This window comes from Podarcis bocagei (assembly GCF_964188305.1).
Source record: "Podarcis bocagei genome assembly, chromosome: 8".
Lineage (NCBI taxonomy): Eukaryota > Metazoa > Chordata > Lepidosauria > Squamata > Lacertidae > Podarcis > Podarcis bocagei.
Window position 1 is genome coordinate 59,729,716 of NC_138133.1, and position 23,321 is coordinate 59,753,036.

Sequence of the window (23,321 nt, forward strand, 5' to 3'; positions counted from 1 at the left end):
CGGATGATGGTGGGTTTGGGGGCGGGAGGGTTGGCGGAGGGGGGCCTGGTTTCCTCTCGCCGGGGCTATATAGAGCGCCGAGTGGTGGGAAAATGTTCACTTTCAGGGGCGAGGTGCTGAGGTTGGGCACAGCCGCAAGGCGGAGGGGACAGGTAGGGCTAAGGCGCGAGGAGCGTGAGAGGGGTAGTAGGAGCAGGAGCAGCAGCAGCCGCGGCCGCCTCACCGCTCAGCCTTTTCCGCGAGCTGGGAAGGTGGCAGTCGGACGCCCCTTCGCGTGAGTCCTGCGGGGCGTGTTTGTTCTGAGAGCGCGGAGGAAGCGCAGCAGGAACCTCCGAGGGAAACTTGTTCCGTGCGCTGCTTTAACTTGCCGCTCGCGGTGGTCACCTCAGGGTAGGAGGGCGCTGAGAGATTTGCCCTTTAGAGTGCCCGTAGCAAGAAGTAGTGGCCACTGCCGCCGCCGCCACCGAAGGCGACTGAAAGAGCGAAGCCGGAGGCGGCCCTTGAGGTGCCCTTAGGAGGCTTGGCCGGTGCCTAGCGCAGAGTTCCTGCCTTAAGCGCGGAAGCAGCTTGCGCGCTCCCTTCGCTGTCCGAGGAGGCAGAGAGCGGGCAGTTTCTGCGCCCCTGGCTATGCTCGGGCGCGCTGCCCCTCGCTGAATTGTCGAGGCGTGCGCGCTCTCCCGGCTTCTCCGCGCGGGGGGACTCCGAAGTAGCCTTTTTAGGGCGCCGCGAGCTGCTGCTGCTGCTCAGTCGCCCGCTTCTCTCGCTGCTCCTCCCGGCTCCCCGACCGCCCTCCAAGGGAGCCGCCACCATGAACATCATCCTGGAGTTCTTCGTGGTTACCTTCAAGGTCCTCTGGGCGTTCGTGGTGGCCGCCGCCAAGTGGCTCATGCGCCCCAAGGAGAAGAGCGTGGCGGGGCAGGTGTGCCTCATCACCGGCGCTGGCAGTGGGCTGGGCCGCCTCTTCGCACTGGAGTTTGCCCGCCGCCGGGCGCGCTTGGTGCTCTGGGACATCAACACGCAGAGCAACGAGGAAACGGCGGGCATGGTGCGGCACATCTACCGGGAGATCGCCGAGGAAGCCGTGGTCGCTGCTCAGAAAGGTAACCGACCGGCGGGAGAAGGTCGCTGAGGTGGGAACGGGGATGAGCTTGGGAAGCCCCGGGTTCTTAAAAGGCAAACAAGAGAAGCAAGCGCCACTTCCTTCTAGGAAAGAAAAGCAAGGGTTTTTCCTATCGATACTTAAAAAACAGCGCGCTCCTGCACGTGGTCTACTCGGGAGTAAGCCCCATTAAGTTCAGTGAGGCTTAGTCCCAGGTAAGCGTGCAGGATTGCAGCCTTGGGTGCTTTAAAATAAAGTGCAAGATTTGGAGAGAAGAGGGTATAGGAAAGGGAAAACATTTCAAAAGCAGCGGCAATAGTAGTAGCTGAAACTGTTACCTCCTGGATCGTTGCTCTTGTGCAGAGACCTCCTGCCGATACCTGGACAAAGTTCTAGATTAACTTTGAGGATCATTCTGTCTTCCGGGGGCAAGGGATGTCTTCTCTTTAACAGAAAGAGGGGCAATAAGGCAGATTGTGGAGTTCTTTGATAGGATGCTTTTCTGGCACACGGATCTGTACATGGTTGGGCGGGAAGAGAAAGAGACAACGGCTTGTACAGCTTGTAGTGTTCTCCAGAGTGACTTTACCTGCCTCTTTATCAAGGGTGGCTGAGTTGCAAACATTCGTAAGTCCTCCTATTGTGTGAAAAAGTGTTGGGTGGGGTTTTTTAACGACTTGGTCTTAGGGGAATATTCTCCATTCTTGCCACCCAAGAAGTTTTTTTGGGGGGATGCAGTGATTTATTTTTTTTACAGAGGCAGAGATTGGCACACTAAAGGCAATGACTGGTATTCAATTAACTTCTCCACTGAAATTAATGGGACTTAACTGAGTCATGTTGGTCCATTTCATTGAGTACTCCAAATACTGCACAACAGTTATCTCGGATTCCAGAAATTCTAGGCAAGGCTGAAATTGAGGAACTTTTCTTGCTTTGGTATGCTGGGCTGCAGCGGTTTGCAAATTTTAAATTGAATGTGCAGGTGTTAAAATAGGAATAAAAGCAAATGAGCCTTCGTTGACCATTTTCAGAAAACTGTGTAAAGGTCTGGCCACCCCATCTGAAATGCACAACCAAGAATCGGAAGAGGGGAGGATTAACCAAATGTTTACTAATAATATTGGAAGCTGCCTTTTGTCCATCTAGCTCAGTTTTGTCTATACTACCTGAAAGTGAGACTCCAGGGTTTCAGATGGGGGACATTCCCAATCCTACTTGGAGATGCCAGAGATTCAACTTGGGACTTTCTGCATGCAAAACATATGTTCTAACACTGAGTTCCTATGCTCTACCCGACTGTTGCCTATTCCTGGAACAGAAGAAGAGAAGGAAATAATTGATTCCAATGGAATTTAATATGGCCATTAAATGGAGAGCACCAAGTGGAGATAGCAAAGGAGGTCTGGGCGTATTTGGGACAGTAAATCTTGTGGGTGGTGAAATGGGAATACTCTTTGCTGCCTGTTGCACAGAAATCCAGGTTGTGGGTTGTATGAGATGCAGTGTGATACACATGGAAAGCAATGGTCTGACATATTTGTGCTGCAACTCTCCAATGGTTTGACTTTACCCCTAGACTCTGTGACCTGGGAGTTAGTCCCATTGAACTCAGTGGAACTGGCTTTTGAGTATACTGTTTAGAATTGTAGTGTCACAAATGGCTTCACCAGTTTGTTTCACCACCATCATCATCATGCTTAATTTAGCTCATGTGCACCATTTGCACAAACCTATCAAATAGAATAGTTGGGTTTTTAAACAAAAAACAAAAAAAGAAAGTCTGCAGTCTTGTTCATATTTGAGAATAAGCCCTAAATCTACTGAACTCAGTAAGACTTATTTCTAAGTAAATATAACATTCAAGCTGCATGTTCCCATACCCTCAAATTTAAAAACTCCATCTGAAGTGGTTTGTGGATCAAGCTGTCCACTTATTTTCTGATATGTAAGCATTGCATGATACTTGAAATCGTTTTCTTTCTTTTCTCCCCCCCCCCCACCCCTTGTTTGTCTGGCTTCCTGTAAGTAGCTGGGCATGGTGAAGAAGTGGTACCTCACTACAACTTGCAAGTCCACACATATACTTGTGATGTGAGCAAAAGAGAGAACGTATACACAACTGCTGAGAGAGTTCGCAAAGAAGTTGGTGAAGTCTCAGTCCTGGTTAATAATGCTGGTGTGGTTTCTGGACACCATCTCCTGGAATGTCCCGATGAGCTTATTGAAAGGACCATGATGGTTAACTGCCACGCACACTTCTGGGTAAGTATATCTATTTATGTTCCTACATTTGAGATCTAGTCTGTCTGTTCCCTATAAAATGAAATCACAATTTGTTCAGGACAGCATTTGTTTTTGTGTGACAGCATTGCATAATTTGGGCCTTCTGTTACTTTGCCCATCTTACTCACTGAGCCAGATCCTGAGAAAATTGTGTTCAACTAAAAACAACAATTGGGCAAGTTAGTCTCAACAAACTTTCACCCTGTTGATTTCATTGGGACCTGAATGTGGCTAATGCTGTCTGGGTCAGAGCCTCTGGTATACAGAGATATCGGCTGGCCTTTTTGCCACACTGATTGAGTCTTTGGTCCACTGAGCCCAATGTTACAAATGGTAGCATCTGCTCAAAGTCCCATGCAGAAGCTTTCCCAACAGCAGAAGTCTTGGCTGTATTACTTTTCATACTAAGCTATGCAGCTTTCCCTTGATTCTTCTGGCTATCTTCTGTGGAACCATCGCTTAATAGTGCAAAACAGAAGTCTTTGGTAGTCAACATGGTGCCTTCCAGAGGTTGTTGAACTCTTAGCTCCCATCAGCTCCAGCCTGCATGGTCAAAGGTTATGGAAGATGGGAGTTGTAGTCTATGGCAGCTGGACGGTACCACATTAAATAGTATGGTGTAAGATACCCACATAGAGTTTGAGCAAGTGCTGCTTTTTCTACCCGAAGTTCTATTGTATGCATGTTGGGTTGGAATTAATTCACTGTATTCGATGAGACTTACTCTTAGGTAAGTGCATACAGGATTGCAGCCTAAAGAGTGGGACGTTACAGATATGCAGAGAATATTGCAAATTTTTCTCTCCTCTGTTTTCCTGGGAAGACTTGGACCAATGTTTATAAAGAGCGACTTTTTAAAGACTTTGCCTAAATACCAGGCTATATTCAGAAATATTTTCTTGAATTTCCTTCAAAATCCACTGCATAATATCCAGTGTCAATTACAGCATCTATACTGTTGAAATACTCTGCAAACTCCATGTTACTGAGAGTTCTAAATATTTGCTGTGCCTATCTTAAGATAGGAGAGTAGAAGACTGGTTCATGACCTTTATGTCAAGCATTCTGTTCAGTGAGTAAAGCATGAACTGAAGGAAGATCCAGTTTCATCATACACTATTTGAACAATTCAGAAGATATTGGTTTAAATGTTTTACAATTAGAATGAGCCTGAGGGATTTTTCTGCAAAAATGAAATGCAAACACCCAGTTTATACTTGTAAAAACAGGGAACTTTGGTAACTGAGTAAATGCATGCTTGTGGCATAGCTGTAAAAATTTAGAGTTCTTGGAAGTGGTCACTTATGACATCATTGTCATTAAAATATGGGCGGATCCTAGCCTGCCCAGCTGCTCTTGCTTCAGGCATCTAATTCAACAATAACGCGCAACATTATTGTGTATTCTAAGGATTCATTTAAAAATCCTAATTTAACAATGGAAACATAATAATGCAGTGCTCTTCATGTCTATTGAAAAAGTAAGTCCCACTCTCTGTTTAGTGGGGGAAACCAGAAAATGTTTCGCACCCCCTAAGGATTGCAGCCTTAGGTATGTTTTGAAAACCATTTTGATACTTAAGACATTTCAAGCTCCTTTTCCCTTTGAAGCACCTCTCTGGAGCTAACCTTTGTCATGTGGACTGAACTTGACAGGCCTATTTCAGCTAAACAAGTCAATACCTTGTCATGCAGTGTTGTATAGTTTCAAGTAGCAACCCACAACCCTTTTATTAATGCTTTTTATCAATAAATTATTCTCCAAAGTGGATGCTCAAGCTGTTCTTTTGTTTCCCAGACTTAGGTAACTGGATACATTTGCTAGTTTCCTAAATGTAGAACAATATAAACAAAGGAAGAGGATGTTTAAATCATTAATTTCTGCAAATTAAGTAGCAAAAGAAATGGAATAAGTAAAAATTGGGAAGAGCCTTTAGTAGGTACATTGGTGCTTCAATTTCAGTATACGTACTTGGTATTTTACATTGGCTTTTCCAGTTGGTTGACCTTGGTGAAATTAAATAGTGTCCACTTGCTTCAGATTTCTGGATTCTGCTATAATGAAGAAAAGCCAAAGCTCTTTGAGGCATAATGAGGGAACAGCTGTCAAACACACACACACACACACACACAGAGAGAGAGAGAGAGAGAGAGAGAGAGAGAGCGCTGAATCACCTCCACAAGTGATAAGAAACAAACACTGCTTTTCTTGGGGAATGTGGTTCCAAACAGGATTGTTGTTGATTCAGAGAATAAACACTGTCAGTGCAACCAAATCAAGCCTTTTGAACAGCAATACTGCTTCACCTTCTATGTATACCAGTCTGAATAATCTTTGCTAGAATTCTCTATCAATATCTCTTATAGTGCCAGCATGGTAGGAGATGGTGCATGATTTCTTATTTGTTGTACTTCCAAGTAACATTAAACCATGGTTTAGTGCTACATACATGATGTCCTCCTCTGGCCGTGTTGTGATGCTTTGTTGAGAATATTATCAACTTGACCTTCTGCCCATGGGAAAGTATGAGTGATCTGTTTGAATCTCACTTGGTATGCATCTAAGCTTGCTTACAGACTAATCCTAGGCATGACTACTGAAAAGTAAGTTCCACTTCATTCAATTCCTAGGATACAGTCCTATGCGCGTTTTCCTACCTCCTTATGACAGTGTAAGCCCAAGGGTATGGGGTGTGATAGTCTTTTTGTTGTGTGTTGATCAGGAGATCATCAGCAGGGTAAACACCTATTGAAGTTATTGCCTGTTGTACTAATCTGGGTCTTGCACAGAGTCTGAATTACCCCCTCAATATTGTGATCAGCCCAGGTATCTCTTTGTACCTAAGGTGTTAGCTAAGTTCATTTGCTCCATTTGAAAGAGAAAATGTTGCTGTGTTCAAGCCATATATTTGCAGGCTTATTTGGAACCTGTAACATGTCCAGATCTTGTTTTGGCTAGCCAACTCCTCAAGAAAGGTGGCAAAGTTTCCTTCATTGAACTAGGTTGGCAGGTGGTGTAGAACCTGCCTTATTTGATATGTGGGCAATTCAACAGACTTTGTATCTATTGTATGTAGCAATGGGCTATGTCAAATTGCAGCATCTTCTCAAAAAGACAGACTTCCCAATAGAAGTCCTGCATTAGGTCTATGAAAACCATTGAAAATGAGGGTGCTTGTACAGTCTCCAGGAGTGTAGTCTCCAGGATTGGTGCAGAGTAGACATGACATCCCTTGGCCACTAACCATGCCTAGCAGAAGTAGTGTGTTGTAAATGTGCCTGCTCCCTTCCTATTACTTTTGGTCCTCCTTCTTTCTATGTTCTGTGTTGAATCTTTATCCCTGTTAACCATGGCCAATGCCACCTGGATTCCCTCATGCAAGGGCATGCAGATTTGTAGCTCTGATTATGATGGCAATCCTAGTAATCATTAGTCATTGTTAGTACTGATATGTATACACCAGGCTGCACCATGCCTTAGGGCTGGCCCACCCATGAAGGAAGCTGAGGCAACTGCTTCAGGCAGCAGGAGCCATAGGGCAGCAAATCCAAGGAAAGCATTCCCCGCTGCTGCTGCTGCTGCTGCTGCTGCTGCTGCTATGGTAGCAGCAAAATCTACAGCATACTCCTTGGAGGCCAACTCGTCAGCCCTCATGCCACATCTACAGTGGCCTCTTGGCAAATAGGAGTTACTGCTGGTCTCCTCCCACCCTTGTTCTTCATGTAGATCTTCACTAGTCCCTTCTCCCCTGGCGAGGGGCACCATTTTATAGTTTGCCTCAGGTGCCAAACTGTCTTGGGCCAGCCCTTCTAAACCTGAAGCAGAGTGTAGGAGAGAAGGCAGCGGGAGAATCGGTGGCACACTCCTGCTTTTTAAAATCTGTTTTATGGAAACACTTAAGCAGAGCTAAAAATAGCTTTGAGATGTCATGTATATATCTACCATATTTGGAGCCTGCACATTGGCTTTTTGCCTCCTCCAGAGCGAACTGAGGTGGTGCCAGGCAGTACAACATGCTTAATAGTACTATAGACTGTTCTGTGTATTTAGAAATACCTTACAATATTTTAGTACAACAGTTTGACTGATTAAATGCAAAGGCTGACAATGGGGGGCAGTTTCTGTGCAAAAATCTAAATATAGACCAACCAGCTTTTTAGCAGAGGGAGCTTGCTTGTGAGTACACCCTCAATATCTTTTAGACACTTTCATTAGCCAGTGAACTTCAGTAAGATAACTACAGTTGCTTTGGAAATGATTCTTGTTAAACTTGGGTTCTCCCTGTGTACCAGGGTTGCCATATGTCCTCTTTTTCCAGGACATGTCCTTTTCCCCCCACAAGTAAAATTTCTGTCCTGGCGGATTTTTTGTATTTGCCAAAATGTCCTCATTCTCGGGCATGCTGCTGGCCCCGTGGTGTGCCTCCCCCACATACACCTCTGCATAGGACCATAAAAAGGATCCTGGAGGGTGAAACCATGGGGCTATCTAGGCCAGCATCTTCTCTCCTGCACCCCCTCCTTCCCGTCCCCTGCCCCAACCACCGGCAAATGTGTCCTCTTTTTCCTCTTCAAATTATGGCAACCCTACTGTGTACTATCTTTCTCTCCCTTAACACACTGCATTTATTTAAATTGTAAGATAGTATGAGCCTGGGACAGTTTAAGCTTACCCAAAGATCTACATACAGTGGTTAAGAACTTAATTCGTTCTGGAGGTCCATTCTTAACCTGAAACTGTTCTTAACCTGAGGTACCACTTTAGCTAATGGGGCCTCCCACTGCTGCCGCGCCGCCAGAGCACGATTTCTGTTCTCATCCTGAAGCAAAATTCTTAACCCAAGGTACTATTTCTGGGTTAGTGGAGTCTGTAACCTGAAGCGTCTGTAACCCAAGGTACCACTGTACAGTGGTAACTCGGGTTACAGACGCTTCAGGTTACATACACTTCAGGTTACAGACTCCGCTAATCCAGAAATAGAGATTCAGGTTAAGAACTTTGCTTCAGGATGAGAACAGAAAACGTGCTCCGCCAGTGTGGCAGCAGCAGGAGGCCTCATTAGCTAAAGTGGTGCTTCAGGTTAAGAACAGTTTCAGGTTAAGTACAGGCCTCTGGAACGAATTAAGTACTTAACCCAAGGTACCACTGTATTTGTTTGCTACATAACTTGCATGTTGCTCCCCCCCCCCCAATCCCTTATCAAATGTATTATTTGATCCTTGGCTTAGCTTCCACTACTGTGTTGATCCAAAGACTTGGCATACACTAGTTGAAATAGGAAAGAAGGAGTGTGAGAAAACACTCCTGTATAAGTTGCACTTGGAAGTATTTTGATAGTTCTTGGTAGTTAGGTATGGGTGCCCAATATCCTAGAACTGTGATAGTTTAGCTGGAATGCAAAGAACAGGAGTGGAAATAGAACTTCAAATGTATAACATCTCTACCTGTGAACAGGAAGAGGTTGGTGAGTTTAGCTTCTTCTGTCCTGTGCCTGCCCCGCCCTGTAGCCTGAAGGTCTTGGCTTCTGCTTACTACAAGTTGCTAAATACTTTTCAAATACTTTTCAAAGCAAAGGAGGCTCCCCCCCCCCACATACCTGGGTATCTCTTTATCCCTCCATCTAACTGTAATTCAAAATAATTTACACATGCCAATGTACCGTTTTATACCTGTTCATGTTTCTGGGTCCTCCATCCTTCTGTTTCTGAAATTACTATCCTTCTGGAAAGGAACAAGAGACTTGCTTAAAGGGGCAAATGCAGTGTTGGCTTCTTCATTGAAACAGAAGCCTCACACAAAACTCTACTGGCTTAGAATGAATGTTTAACCAGCTCAGGTTCATTTTTCCTAGACCTTGGTTCCCTGGGAATGACACAGCCACACACTCTGTTTCCTAAGCTGCTTGGCACTCTACTCTTGTCTGCCCATAGGTTCTAGACAATCCCTTCAGGCCAGAACTGTTTCTTCTGTGCTTACATACTATGTTTCCTTTAAAAAGGAGCAGTGTTTATCCATTTAATTGTTAATAACAGCTTGCCAAATTGTCTCTTGGGATTCATTCATGGATGATTACATACCATCTTCCATGCACTACTCAAGGATCGGGCCGAAAGGGGGCAGATTTGCAGGTATTATAGGAAAGTAAAAAGGTTGAGCACAGCCACAAGCCGTAACCAACAACAAACATTTCTTGTTCTAGGATTTTAAGTGGTGCGCTCTTGCAACATAGAGGTGAAGCTATTGCAACACTCAAGTTTGTTTAACTGGGCAGGGTGAAAGTATTGCACCTTTTAAATACCGGATTAGATCAAAAGTATCCCTCAATAAGCAGAGCTGCACAATTGGCAATATTCCATGATGGAGCTCTTGCTTGACAATACCATTTCCCACTGCAAGTGAAGGAGCCTATGTTTATAGATAGATAAAGATACATCCTTGTCTTCGGCAACACTGCTTTCAGTTCACCTAACATTCAAGCAAGATAAATTATCAGAGTTCAGGGACGCATTCCAGCAGACAAAAAGACTTGGGGCTGTGAAGCAGGGAGAGTAAGGAGGTGTGGTCTGGAGAGAGTTCTGAGGGCCAGGTAAGAGAGGACTGGAGGGCCACATTTGGCCTCAGGGACTGAGGGCCCCCACCCTGCAACAAGAGCTTGAGCAGGTTCACACTTTTCATAGAATCATAGTAACATTGGAAGGGACCACGAGGCTCATCTACCCTAACCAACAGCGATGCAGGAATCTTTCGCCCAACATGGGGCAGGAATCCACTGCCCTGAGATTAAGAGTATCCTGCTCTACCTCAATAGAAACCCATTTTTAAAAATGCAACAGCAGCAGCAGCAGCATTTCCAGCTTCATGCTATAAGGAAAAGTTTCTCCTTAAGAAAAGGCATTTTTGCATGCAAATTTCTTATCCGTTTAAAAATGGGTTTCTACCTATGCAAAAAGGAACTTGCTCAGACCCTTTGGGCTAGTCAGAATCTAACACTGATAATGTGTACGCTGTAAATAGCGAGTATTGCTCCCTTCCTTTGTTTCCCATAATGGTTCATCACCCAGGCTATCACCTCAATCCAGGAAGCTAGCCTGGCTTATATTTTAACACTTGCTAGATCCAGGGGTCAGAAGGGTCTAGGCAAACAGGTCTCTCCCCCCACCCCCCCACCCCGATTCATAAGCTTCGTCTCTTATTTGAAAGAGAAGTACATACTGTGACCTGGTTTTGCACATAAAACTAAACTTTAAACCATGGCTTAGCATAAATGGATGAATGTGTTCTTGGAGAGGAGATTGTGGTCACTGCAGCTACAGAATAGTGCAGTTAAATGGTCCCATTATATCTAGCACTCTTAAGAAAACATGTTTATGTGCATGTGAGTGACGAAGAATAATGACACATGAGTTGGTGTCGGGGGGGGGGACAGTATAGATATTTACATTATTCATTTATTTCATAACCAAATGGAAACGTGGCTCTGGGGCTAATCAAATGACGTGAGGAATTCTCGCAAGTAGCAGTGGAATGCATTAGTAAGTGGGATTTAAGCTTGTGGTGCTAAGAAACTTCCAACGTATAATGAGCTGTGCAAAACAAAAGGTGACTCCTTTAATGGGGCTTGGCTGTTTAGATTCTATACCTAAAAATAAACTAACCTTTACAGGTTTTTCTTTATTTGCTGTTCTTTTTTTTAAAAGTGTGTGCCAACTGCTTTTGCTTCCTGATAATCCTGAATTAGGGTAGGCTGTGTGCGTCTGTCTTGAATAGACGAAATAGTAGTAAAGCAATAGCTAAACAATTTGGAACTTGCCACTGACGTTAAATGTAATTGGTTTTACTTTATTCAGAGGCCAGAAATCTTAACACTGGATTGTGTACACGGGCAAGTTCTAAGCCTGCACCATGAAGTTTGCCTGTGTTCAAGACTTATCCTTCTGTCCCCAAGTCCTTGACCCAGATAATAGCATAGACTGAGGTAATAGCATTTTCAGGTAATCCTAGCATTTCTCAGAACCTTAACGGGGGACCACTGAGTAATCGGTACCTTCCTCGGATATCTTGCCTATATCTGCCATTCTCCTCTTCCAGTGCTTCAGTGTAGAACAGGCATAGGCAAACTCGGCCCTCCAGATGTTTTGGGACTACAACTCCCATAATCCCTAGCTAACAGGACCAGTGGTCAGGGATGATGGGAATTGTAGTCTCAAAACAGCTGGAGGGCCGAGTTTCCCTATGCCTGGTGTAGAAGACTATGTGTTCCAGGCCTCACCTTTGGCTTACATTGGACAAGGGTGAATCCCAACAGCCTGGCCAACAGAGTTGCACATGAACAGAATACTATGCAGAGCACAGGATGTTTATGGCAAGCACATCTATGTGGAAAGGGTTCCCTGGAGATCAGGGCCAGATTTAGGTTTGATGAGGCCCTAAGCTACTGAAGGTAATGGGGCCCTTTATATAGCAGGTGGGGCCTATTACTTATATCATAGGAGCCTACATAACACAAAACACTGTTGCTGTATGTAGTTTTATTTTATTTGTTTTTTATCTTATATTTTGGAAATGTACATCCAGGGTTTTTTTCCCTTTAATTTTTTGGGGGGAGCCTAAGAGAGTGAGCCCTAAGCTATAGCTTGTTTAGCTTATACGTAAATCTGGCACTGCTGGAGATGGAAAGTTTTGAAAACCATTGGCGTATGCTATGGAAGTGGCAACGTCTGGCTGGGCTGAAAGAATGTATTGGGCAGCATTGCAATCTTCCTATTCTAGCCTTAGCCTAGTTCTTTGGCTAGGGTTTAACATTTCTGTGGCAGACAAATGGCTGTGACAATCAAAACCTGATTTGTTGACTCCTTAAGCCAATATTTGAACAACCCATTCCTACAGGGATAAACTTAGGACATAACCCACTTCTTAGCCCACTCCCTAGAAACTCTGGAGATACCGTCCCAACTTCTGTGGTCTCATTAACAAGACGTGTGTTCCTTTCCCCCTCTCCTCTCTGCCCCACCTCATGTTTCCATAAATACCTTATTGGTGAATGTAGACTGACAGTTGCTGTTAACCTATGCATTTATTACTTTATTTACAGCACATTCTGCAGAAGCCTTCCCTTGGTAGGATATTATGCAAATGCAGGATATTATGTTTTATTATTTTGGGCTATTTACTAATTGTGGTGTTGTATTTCATTACCCTTTAAATAGTGGGTAGTGAAATGGAGGCCTGTGGGCCTGATCTGACCTGCTAAGCCTTCCCTAATGGCCCACTGATCCCCCAACCCAACTTTGCAGCTTTGAAGAGCACCAGCAGGAACAGAACAATCTTCATCTTCATCATAGCGCTGGGCTAAGCACCTCTGCCCAGCACCATGGTGAGGATGCTGATCACTCTCCCCTGCTATTCTGATTTGCAGGGAAAGGATACAGTCTTCATGTCCCATGGAACCGGGTGTTACTCAGCCCAGTGCCTTGATGGGGATGCAGATTGGCAAGATTTCCCTCCTTTTCCCATTCAAACAGAGAGGGTGATATGAAGGAAAATTGCTTCCTCCACCACCATGACAGTGGGGAGGGGCAAATTTTCCTGAGAGAGACAAAGATGGCCACACCCACTTCAATTTTGCCACATTTACCACTGGGATATGACCTTTGGTGGGTTGGCCCACAGTGACCCATGGACTGAAAAAGTTTAGACTATCACAAGTAGAAGGATGTCACTGGGAAAGCCCTTTCTGTTCTTGACAATCAATTAGCTCTTGGTACAAAACTGAATGTGCTCCTAATATACACAGGAGTAGTTTACACTAATGTTGTCATCTTTGAAGGCTTGGTATTTCAAACAGCTCTTAGCAGTTACTGGGTGATTAAAGTCATGCTTGGAGCAGACCCAATGAAAACAGTGGGCTGACTTGCACCCGTTGATTTCAATGGGTCTGCTTTGAATATGTCCAATATTGGATAATTGACTATTGTTATTTATCATGGCAGTTTACAAAGAATGAGGGCAGGTTCCTGCCCAAATAAGCTTATGCTCTTAAATTTTGACATGAGGAAGACAACATCAAGAGCTCTTTTTCTCTTTTTCTCTCTTTTTTGTACTTTTTTCTTTAATTCTTAAACTTTTAATAAATATTATTTAAAAAAAAGAGACAACATCAAAAAGGAAGCAGAGGCAGGTGTGTGTTCTCTTTGGCATCTCTTTGCATGCACGTCTAGGCCTCATGGCCAGAGAAGATTTTTGAAAGTGGGTAGCGCTATCTGCTGAATACTAAACCTTTGTTAGCTCTTAAGGTAGGACTTTGGTGTACTCAGCAACTCTGTCCCTATTCATATTATCAAATGTGCATAGCTTGCTTTCTTCCAGCGGAGAACAAGTATCCTAGATCCTACAGAGCTCTATACAGATTAAACACATTTTCAGCACATTTTAAAGCAACTGTATTCAAGTTCTCTCAATGGGGAACAGTTTGGTAAATCATTTTGAATTCTGCCTATCTGAGAGTAAGAGTAGCTGCCATGTGAAATTGAGGCAATTCCTTGTATGGCTGTCTAACCAGTTAAACCAGTTCTTTCATGATGTCAGGATGGTGCAAAGAAGCTGGTTAACAGGACAGAGCCAAGAGGATATGAAATTTTCATTGTCCCTCCCAGCTGCTCCATTAAGTAGATTCCAGTGCTACTATAGGGCACTACTTTTTAGCATCTTACCTGATGGATTGGGGGGGGGGAGTTAGTCTGCAACACAATTCTACTGCTACACACATTTTAGCACTGTTCAAACATTTGCTGTTCCATTCTTGCATTGTACTCTTGTCTGGGTGCTTTTAAAGTAGTTAACAAGCTTTCATAATTCATCTTTCTTGGTATTTTTGAGCTATAAAAATCTTTCAACTATTTTAAAATATTGTATGGTATCTTCCTAAGACTATAAAATAACAAGCAAATAATTCAGCTTCATACACAAATTAAAGTTTGAACTTGTGTTTACTTACTGATTGATTGATTGATTGATTGATTGATTGATTGGCTGCTGTGGTAGATCAACTTCCTTTGTTATATCCTCATAACCATAGGATTATAGATAACTTGGTTTCATTGTTCTTGTTATGATCACGTCCATAACATTAATCTTAAAAATGGTAAAAAGTGGTTGCAGAATCACTTCTTGTAATCAGGATAGGAAACTTTCTAAAGGGTAATTTATGACTTCTGACTAATTCCCACTAGAATATATCTAAATTGGTTCTGCCCCATATAGCAACTGCCTTTCTCTTCTAAATAAGAGCTAATCAACATGAATCAGAAACAAGTTACATGATTGAGGGGTGGACTGCACTATGGAGTATGCTATTTGAGGAGGTGGAGAAGCAATTCAGGCCCTAGAAGGCAAAGTTTCTTTGCATGTAGAAAACTAGTGTGTCAGAGGAGGGTTCCAGGATTAGCCCTCTCCCTGCTAGTTTTCTAAGTGTAGGGGGTTTCTACCTCCTCCCAAGGGATTGTTCAAGCTGAACTGTATAGTATAGTCCAGGAAAAATGGAATCCTGCGATTCCATGGTTATTGGCTTCTATCGGGGACAAAATGTTTGTGCCAGATTTTTTTATAACTCTGCAGAGCATTGGGTGTAGAACTTTGGTTGTGGAGATAATGAAGATCCTGGAAAGAATTCAGATGAAACTGAGTTCAGATGTATTGCATTACTCCATGGTGTTATGGTTCAAGGAGCTGGAGGAAGAGGGCTACATGTGAAGCCATTTCTAGCAAAGCTTCATAAAATGAACTTTTGTTTTTATTTTCAGTGTACTAAAAGTACCGTACAGAGAGCAACTTTAATCGAGGTAGTTCTGAGTGGGTTTGTGGTATGGGAATTGGATCCAGACTTCATGAGTGCAGAACTTGAGTCACAGGATGTTCCTACCAGAGGGGTGATTTTTCAAGATTTCTCTTCCCTGCTGCGGCACTCTGTACTTCCCAAAAATCAGCTCTGGACTGTTGGAGGACCCTCTAGAATAGTGCAGCAAGGGAACAGGGAACTGGCAAATATCACTTCTTGTTTCCTTTGTCAAGTGAGAGCTTCTACTGGAACTTATTTTCTAAGGAGCAAGTCTGGGTCTCACCCCTTCTGTGTGAGAGAGGTTTCATCAGTAAATGAAGCCAGAAGAGCCTTATGATAGCAATCTGAGAACCAAAATGAAGCTAGGCAACCAATGGAGATTAACTGATTTAAATTTTGAATTGGGAACAATGACACCATGTCATTATATTACAACAATCTTTCTCCCATGAATAGTATCTCTTCCCCCCCAATGAAGCAAAGGAAAGCATGAGATATAGAGTGGGAAACAGGAGACTTGAAAGTAAGTAAGTACAACTTACTAGCCCCAACAACCCCTACCCATCGTGCCAGCTTTTGCTCTCACATTTCCCTTCTGCTCAAAATAGTTTTTTACTTTCTACTCCTGAACAATTATGTTTGTTTAAAACTGCCACATCTGCAGAATAGTCTTGTACCAAAAACCATGATGTCCTAGAATAAACTGTTCCCTCACATGGCAATAAATGAAGCCATAGTCCAGTCTTCGTTGATACCAAAGATGTTTGCAGATGCCCCTTGCTTCAAGAAGCGGGAGAAGTTCAAAACATAATGGTTGATCATGGGTCTGGGCACACAGAACTGTGTGTGAGACTTGGTGGAGTCCAACAGTTGGCACACCCTGAGAACTGAGTGTTTATATTGAATTTTCTGCATTTGTAGCTGCAGAGAAATGTTTTAAAACATGCAAGCTCTCTTCTGTAAAAGGCTCAGCACTGGAGACTGTTAGTCCTACAAGATACAATATCAGCCCTTTCCTTGGTCCTCCAGTCATTTTCCATCGCTTGCCCTGCTTGCAAGTGTGGTAGATGGTGAAATTATTTGGTGGCAGCTTCTCCAACTAGCAGGGAGAGGAACAACACAGGAATAGCGGTGCAATTCCTAATTATCTCCCTTATAACTACAGGTTTAAAATGTACATTATTGGGAAAAACAGCATGCACTGTATTATGCTTACATAGTACGACTTCCCAGCATAATTTTTGACCCAGATATTTGGTAGCAGTTGGTGCCTTGCAACAAAACTTCTCATGTTTTGAACTCCTTTAAAGGATGATGACCGGGGAGGGGGGACTCAAGCAAACCAGGTTAGTTCTGTAGTGTAGCAAATCCTTCATTAAGAGCCGAGGCAAGAAACTGAGAATGGGAGAACCTGTTAATCTTCTGTCATCCACTAGCTGCCCATTGAAAACACATGTTTGTGTGGTGTTCAGAGGTTTAAGTTAGTCATTTAACACCTGCGAACAGAAATGCCTCACCAAGAACATGTGAACATTCTTAGAGCAAAACTGTTTTGATGTCTCTGATTGGAAAAAGCAGAGACGCCATAAGAATGGAATTAGATTGAGTCAGCAGCAGTCTTTTTCTAGCTGAAATTGTTTAGGCTGTCAGTTACCTAGTGAACAAATGCAGCGAGTGGTTTAAGTTCAAGAAAATTCCCTACCTTTTTAGCTTTCAGTATTTCAAAATAATTGTGTTTGTTTAGATTAGGAAGCCACTTAACTTTAAAAGCTGCTAGTATTGGTTTGGATTGGGGGGGGGCTTCCTTAATAGTACAGAACTAGTGGTGTAGCAGTTTAAAAATGAGTCCTGTTTCTGGCTTACAGATGCAGTCAATTTGGCAGAAATGCGATTCTAGCACAGAGTCACTTCCTGCAACTGCATGGCAGCTGCAAAGCAACTGCTGTAAAGTAATTATAGATGGCTTAATCTTTCAAATATATTTCTGCAGGTGGAATCTCAGCAAAGTCCATGGAGGAATATGCAGGTGTCATGAGATGAGATTATACATGGAGCTTTGTGGAGACTTCATCTGTTGTTGTGTTGGCCTCTTAGCATGCCTGTTACAACGTGAAAAACAAGTCAGCCATACATTAGTCTGAGCAATGTCAATATATTGTTGCAAATTTCTAAGTACAACAAGATACAGTACATATTTTTAAATATACATTCCTCGCTTATAATAGGAGCTTTTTGCCAGAATTGTGCAGTGTAAAGATTAAAGAGTAAGGGAGGGAAACTAGGAGGAAAAACAGATTAGAATCTCCACTCACCCATGAAGCTTTCTGACCTTGTGCCAGTCTCATAGGGATGTTTGAGGCTAAAATGGGATGGACAGAGAGACAACCTTGTGTGTTATGACTACTTTTGCAAACTTGCTGTCTCTTAGACAAGTTAGTCTGACCACTTGACTTTGGGAGAAAGGTAAGTATATCTGGCCTAATGGAAACTCTGGGCATAATTGTAATCAAACTTAGGGTGCTACATTTTCTCTGTAAGAATTATCTCAGGGTACCATTCACTCAATTGCCTGCAGTCTTGTATTTTGGCTGATGCAGAAGTAGGCCAATGAATGGTAGGCACTTACGTAACAAACTCGTGTGCTCTTGCTTTGTAGACCACTAAAGCATTCCTTCCCAAAATGCTGGAATTGAATCATGGACACATTGTGACTGTTGCAAGTTCCCTTGGCCTGTTTAGTACCGCTGGAGTGGAGGTTTGTTAAGATTACTGTACTTTAAAACTGATCTTGCATGTCTAAGTTCTTCATGCTGTTGTTGAACCTGCTGGCGTACAAATTAACTCAGACTTCTGGGAAGCTCACAGCTCTAACTTCTGTTGAAAATTCAAGGTTCAACTTGAATTCAGTTGAGTAACCATCAGTTTTGGCTTTTTACTTTCTAGAAATGACTTCCTCAGAAGAGTTAGTGCAGGGAATAAGAATGAGCAACACTTGTTGAAATACCAGCAGTATGGTATTTAATAGTCGTAATCCCCATGTGCCATACAGCACCATATTACATGTACCAAAAATTACCATTGTAGGTATAGTGAAGGTTAGATCAGGGTTGGAGAACCTGTGGCCATCCAGATGGTGTTGGGCACCAGCTTCTATCTGTTGCAGCCAGCATGGCCAATGGTCAGAGATGATGGGAGCCAGACTCCAACATCAGTTGGTGGGCGACACGTTCCCCATCCCTGATCTAGATGTTGCAAGGCAGCATTCCTGCTTCAGACACTTCAAAATTAAAATACAGTACCAGTGACATGACAGATTTCAAAATGATAGTTGTGTGATCAAAATGGAATAAGGTACCTCCTGTCTGCTCTCTTTCCTAGCCTCACACTAAGTACTTCTGGAGCACTCTGCCCCATGCTGTGTTGTCATCATAAGTGCTGGTGACTTGATGAAAACAAAGCGTTTACTGGTCACTCCTCTACATACAGTGTTTATGTACTTAAATATCAATGGTGATCTTTATTTCTGATTTAAGAAGGCACAATTGTGAACAGCTGTGGGTGGTTTTTTTGTCTTTCACACTCCCAACAATAATTCCATTAATCAACACTGATTGTCTAATTTAGCCATTGTGCTGCAACAGGTTGTAAAGAACAGAACTTCTTAGTGAGCAAGCAAGCAAGCAAGCAAGCAAGCCAGAAAAGGGTATAGAAATGCTAAAGGAGAAGTGGTTTAGACTTCATATCCCTGGCTGGCAAATAAACAATGGCAGATTACCAGACTAAGCCATCCACACCTTAAGGTGGTCCACAAGCAAGATTGTCTCCCAGTTACTTTTCCCATTGCGTGTTTCCTTCTCCCTTGATAACCCAAGTCATGAGGTTTCAGAATGAAAGAGAATATGCACTTCCATATTGATGGGGCATTTCTCCTTGTATTATGACTTGAAGCTGACAACTGACAATACATTCCTGCCCCTCATTACACTGCTACATGAAGCTAATAATACAGATGAGAAGAAATCATTTCAGTTAGTGCTATCACCGCTTAGAGGATTTTGATTAAGTGATATAATGATTCAATAGGAACATGAACGGTGCTTTCAAATCTGTTCACTTTATTTTTGCTATATTTACACACTTGCTTCTTCCATTACCAATCTAGGATTATTGTGCCAGTAAATTTGGAGCAGTGGGTTTTCACGAATCTTTGAGCCATGAACTGAAGGCAGCTGAAAAAGATGGCATTAAAACAACATTGGTCTGTCCTTACCTTGTAGACACAGGAATGTTCAGAGGCTGCAGAATTAGGTAAGCACAACTAGCTTGTTTTTTCTTTTCTTTTCAGTAACTGAAAAAGATAATAGCTATATCAAATGCCACAAAAATGACATATTTTGGGTCCAGTGCAATAAAAGATTACATTGCAAAACATAAATATGATCTCTTTAACTTTGTTCATGTAACAGGGAAACACAAATATTATTTGAAGCCAAGCTGCATTTTAACTTTCACTTTTTGATGTGTCATAAATGCCTCTTATATCTGGTAAATGTACAGACTTGTTTAATCTAGATCAGACTTTAATTTAGAAACGCTTCAAATGGCATAATCTGACCCAAATTAAACCATTGACTCATATTAAAATCAATGGGACTTAAGCTTATATTTAAACCATTCCCTCTAAAGTAAAAAGTGGCTTTAACTCTGGCTGAATCTTCTCTCTGCATGTATATTTCTAAAATGAGGCTTTCGTTTTTCTTTTTCAGAAAAGAAATTGAGCCTTTCCTTCCACCACTGAAGCCAGATTACTGTGTAAAACAAGCAATGAGAGCTATACTTACAGACCAACCTATGATTTGCACACCTCGCCTGATGTATATGGTCACCTTCATGAAAAGGTGACTATCTTGGAATCTTGACTAGCAATTAATGTATAACGTTTAACAGACCAATGGGTACCCAGTATATTGGAGTGCTGTGCATCTTGGACTTGCTCTTACTAGTCTCACCCCTGGAAGACTTCTTGTCAGAGTCTGATAGCATAAATCTGGCATAGGCAAACTCAGCCCTCCAGATGTTTTGGGACTACAACTCCCATCATCCCTAGCTAACAGGACCCAGTGGTCAGGGATGATGGGAATTGTAGTCTTAAAACATCTGGAGGGCCGAGTTTGCCTATGCCTGTCATAAATGCACAGCTAGAAAAGTTCTGTAGGAACTTGTGTTGGTGGAAAAACTTCTCAAGTGTACAATAATATACTTATGATGTTTTATTGAATAATGCATACAAGTCAAGCTGTGTGGCAAGAGGAAAACAGTGTTTTTGATGGAAGTGAAATAGTTTTGGATCCCAAATACAGCAATCTTTCTCTGAATTAATAAAACAAACCATTCCTGAGGATTTGTCTAGAAAGGTGCCTTTGGTGCCCTTTATGTCAGCATTCTCTCTCTGTTCATGGCACAGCACTAGAAAAGGTAAAAAGTTCATGGGCTGTGGTAGGGAGAGAGAGATTTCTCCTCACCCCAATTATTTTAATCTTATATTGGCATATTAAGAATACACACACATCCCCCAGAACAGCCTATGTGGATCACATGTTAAGGCACTTAACTAACGCTTGGACCTTGTGGTGTTTGAAATGTTATAGTTTGCAGAAGTGCAGAAAAACTACACCACACTAGGCCCACCTGGCACTCATATTTAATAAAGGATTCCCTCCCAAACACCCCCCCTTCCGTCCAGCTGCTAAGTCTCCATATTGCGGAATCCACAGGTGGGAATGGGGGTAGTGGAGGCATCCTGGCCTCCTTAATTTGGATCATAAGCGGGGGAGCTAATCAGCACTAAGTTATCTGCTCTTGCACTGTAGCTTCAGTTCTGGAGAACTCCTACCCCCTCTGTTTGCCTTCTGATGATACACACAAATTCAACTTAATTGGCACAAGCTCCTGCTTGCACAGTGAAGCTAATGGAGGCAGCAGGAGCAGCTATGCCCATTGCTTCAGTAGGCAACTTTGACAAATAATTCCATTGCCAAATATCCTGGATCTGAAGAAGTTCTTGCTTTTCAGTTTAATTCAAATTTCTGGGGTTTTTTAAACTGAAAACTGGCATCAACAAAGGCATGCAAAACAAAATTGGAAGTGTTAGTATTGATTCATCTAATCTCTGAAAGGTTTCTACATAGTGCCCCAGCAAGTATATAGCAAAAACTAGTCCAGTGTCAAAATCTTCCTTCAGTTAAATATCAATGTGGCACTCCAATTTCTGATGGGGGAGAGGGCTACCCTGAAGTTTCTGTGAAGTGTTCAGGGTCTCCCATTGTCTATTTCTCTTTTAAAACTGAGGCTCTTTATCAATGCTCAGAAATTGGGGGCGAGCAATATCTGAATATAAACTTCTAATAGCTATATGACATTTTAAACATTTGTCATACACAGTCATATATTTAAAGTAATCAATGATTGTTATTGTGCCAAGGCTTTGTTTACTCGTACAAAAGATTATTTCAAAAGGGACTAAGCTGAAAATAGCACATTGTCTTTTGTCTGTTTTTCTTACTTTCAAGGAGAGGTCAGTAACTGCAGACAGTATTTTTAGCTTTCTGGCATTTATCTATGTCTAAATAAATAAATGCATCATATGTAAATATTGATACTTATTCTTCGTTTTTTTTATATTGTATTTTTATGTTGTGAGCCACCCTGAGTTCTACAGATGAAGGGTGGTATACATATTTAATAAATAATAGCAATTCTTCACCAATTGTCATGTAAAGTGTTTTATAACGTTTCTTATTTTCTTTCCCCTCTCAGCATCCTGCCTTTTGAAGCAGTTGTGTGTATGTACCGGTTTCTGGGAGCAGACAAGTGCATGTACCCTTTCATTGCTCAACGAAAACAGGCCACAAATAACAATGAAGCAAAAAATGGAATTTAACGTTTTACAAAGGACTGGTGTTTGTAGCTGAATTATGTTCAACACTAAATGACTGAATTGTGAAGTGCACTTGCAGTTAGCAGATGCAATAGTTAACATTTTACTGTGGTATTCTCTTGGATCCTATACCTGTATAGTGAACAGAAAATCAATGTTTTTACATACTGTATATAAAGTAATAGAATTCTTGGAAACTGTGATGGGCAAAGTGAATTTATAAAATGTAGTGGTCACCCTTGTCCCTTTTGAAACTTCACTAAATGTACATTAACATTCTACTCTTTTGTAAACAAACTGTAAGATTGCTCCTGAGATGGCCATTCAACCAGAAGATGCAATTGTTTCAGCACCTATTATATTTTCTTGTATTTTCTGTGAGCAAATATTTTAAAACAAATGTGGTGAAATAGTGGGGCGGTGTTTCACGGGTTCACCCAGGCTACGTAGAACAGATAAATTTCAGTGAAATTCTGCTGTGTAACACCTACATCCATTGAACACCAAATCTTTCCTAACTCAACTGGAAAATGTGCATTTTATGAAGTTTTTGGAATGAAGTAATGCAGGGCTTTTTCCTTCCATTACTGAGAGAGACTCCCACCCCAAATCTTTTTAAAGTTGGTAGCTTCTTAAAGCTAATTTGTGTTTTGAGGTGCAATGGCATATCTAAATTATGACCAAATATCATGGCAAAACCCTTTCTGCCCCCCCCTCATTGCTCTCATATGTAAATATTACTTTACCCAAGCTCTTGTCTAAAATTCAAAAGCAATCAAGCAAGGTGGATAAAAAAAGCAAGTCTTCATTCTTATGCCAGCTAATTTGCAAAGATACGGTTAATGCTGGATGCAACTTGACTGTTTTAAGGATGGAAAGGGTGTGTAAATGTCTCTTCACGAACATTTTTAAAAAGTGTTCACGTTGTAGAAGCAGTTGGGTTTTTTGTTTGTAAAAAAACACAATTTTGTGCCTTGAATCTGAGCATCTGTATTAGTGGAATATTGTAACAGTGAACTTCTACCTCTATATCTAAATGTATACCATCCGCTTGTAAATTTACTATAAAACGAATCCTGTGGTGACTTTTTTTTTTTTAGAATGTCATGTTAAATAGTGACCAACTTTTGTGGTTATTAAAGTGAGCCACTTTGTTCTTTAAGCAA

General features: G+C 42.1%; 1 protein-coding gene across 1 annotated transcript; it reads left to right on the forward strand.

Moving 5' to 3' along the window:
• Positions 1 to 31: 31 nt before the first annotated feature.
• On the forward strand, positions 32 to 23,321 carry RDH10 (retinol dehydrogenase 10). Its single transcript, XM_081204986.1, has 6 exons — positions 32 to 1,100; positions 3,132 to 3,364; positions 17,875 to 17,973; positions 19,381 to 19,526; positions 19,985 to 20,116; positions 22,035 to 23,321. Exons 1-6 carry the CDS (start codon positions 809 to 811, stop codon positions 22,156 to 22,158), a joined length of 1,026 nt encoding a protein of 341 aa, XP_081061112.1. The 5' UTR covers positions 32 to 808; the 3' UTR covers positions 22,159 to 23,321.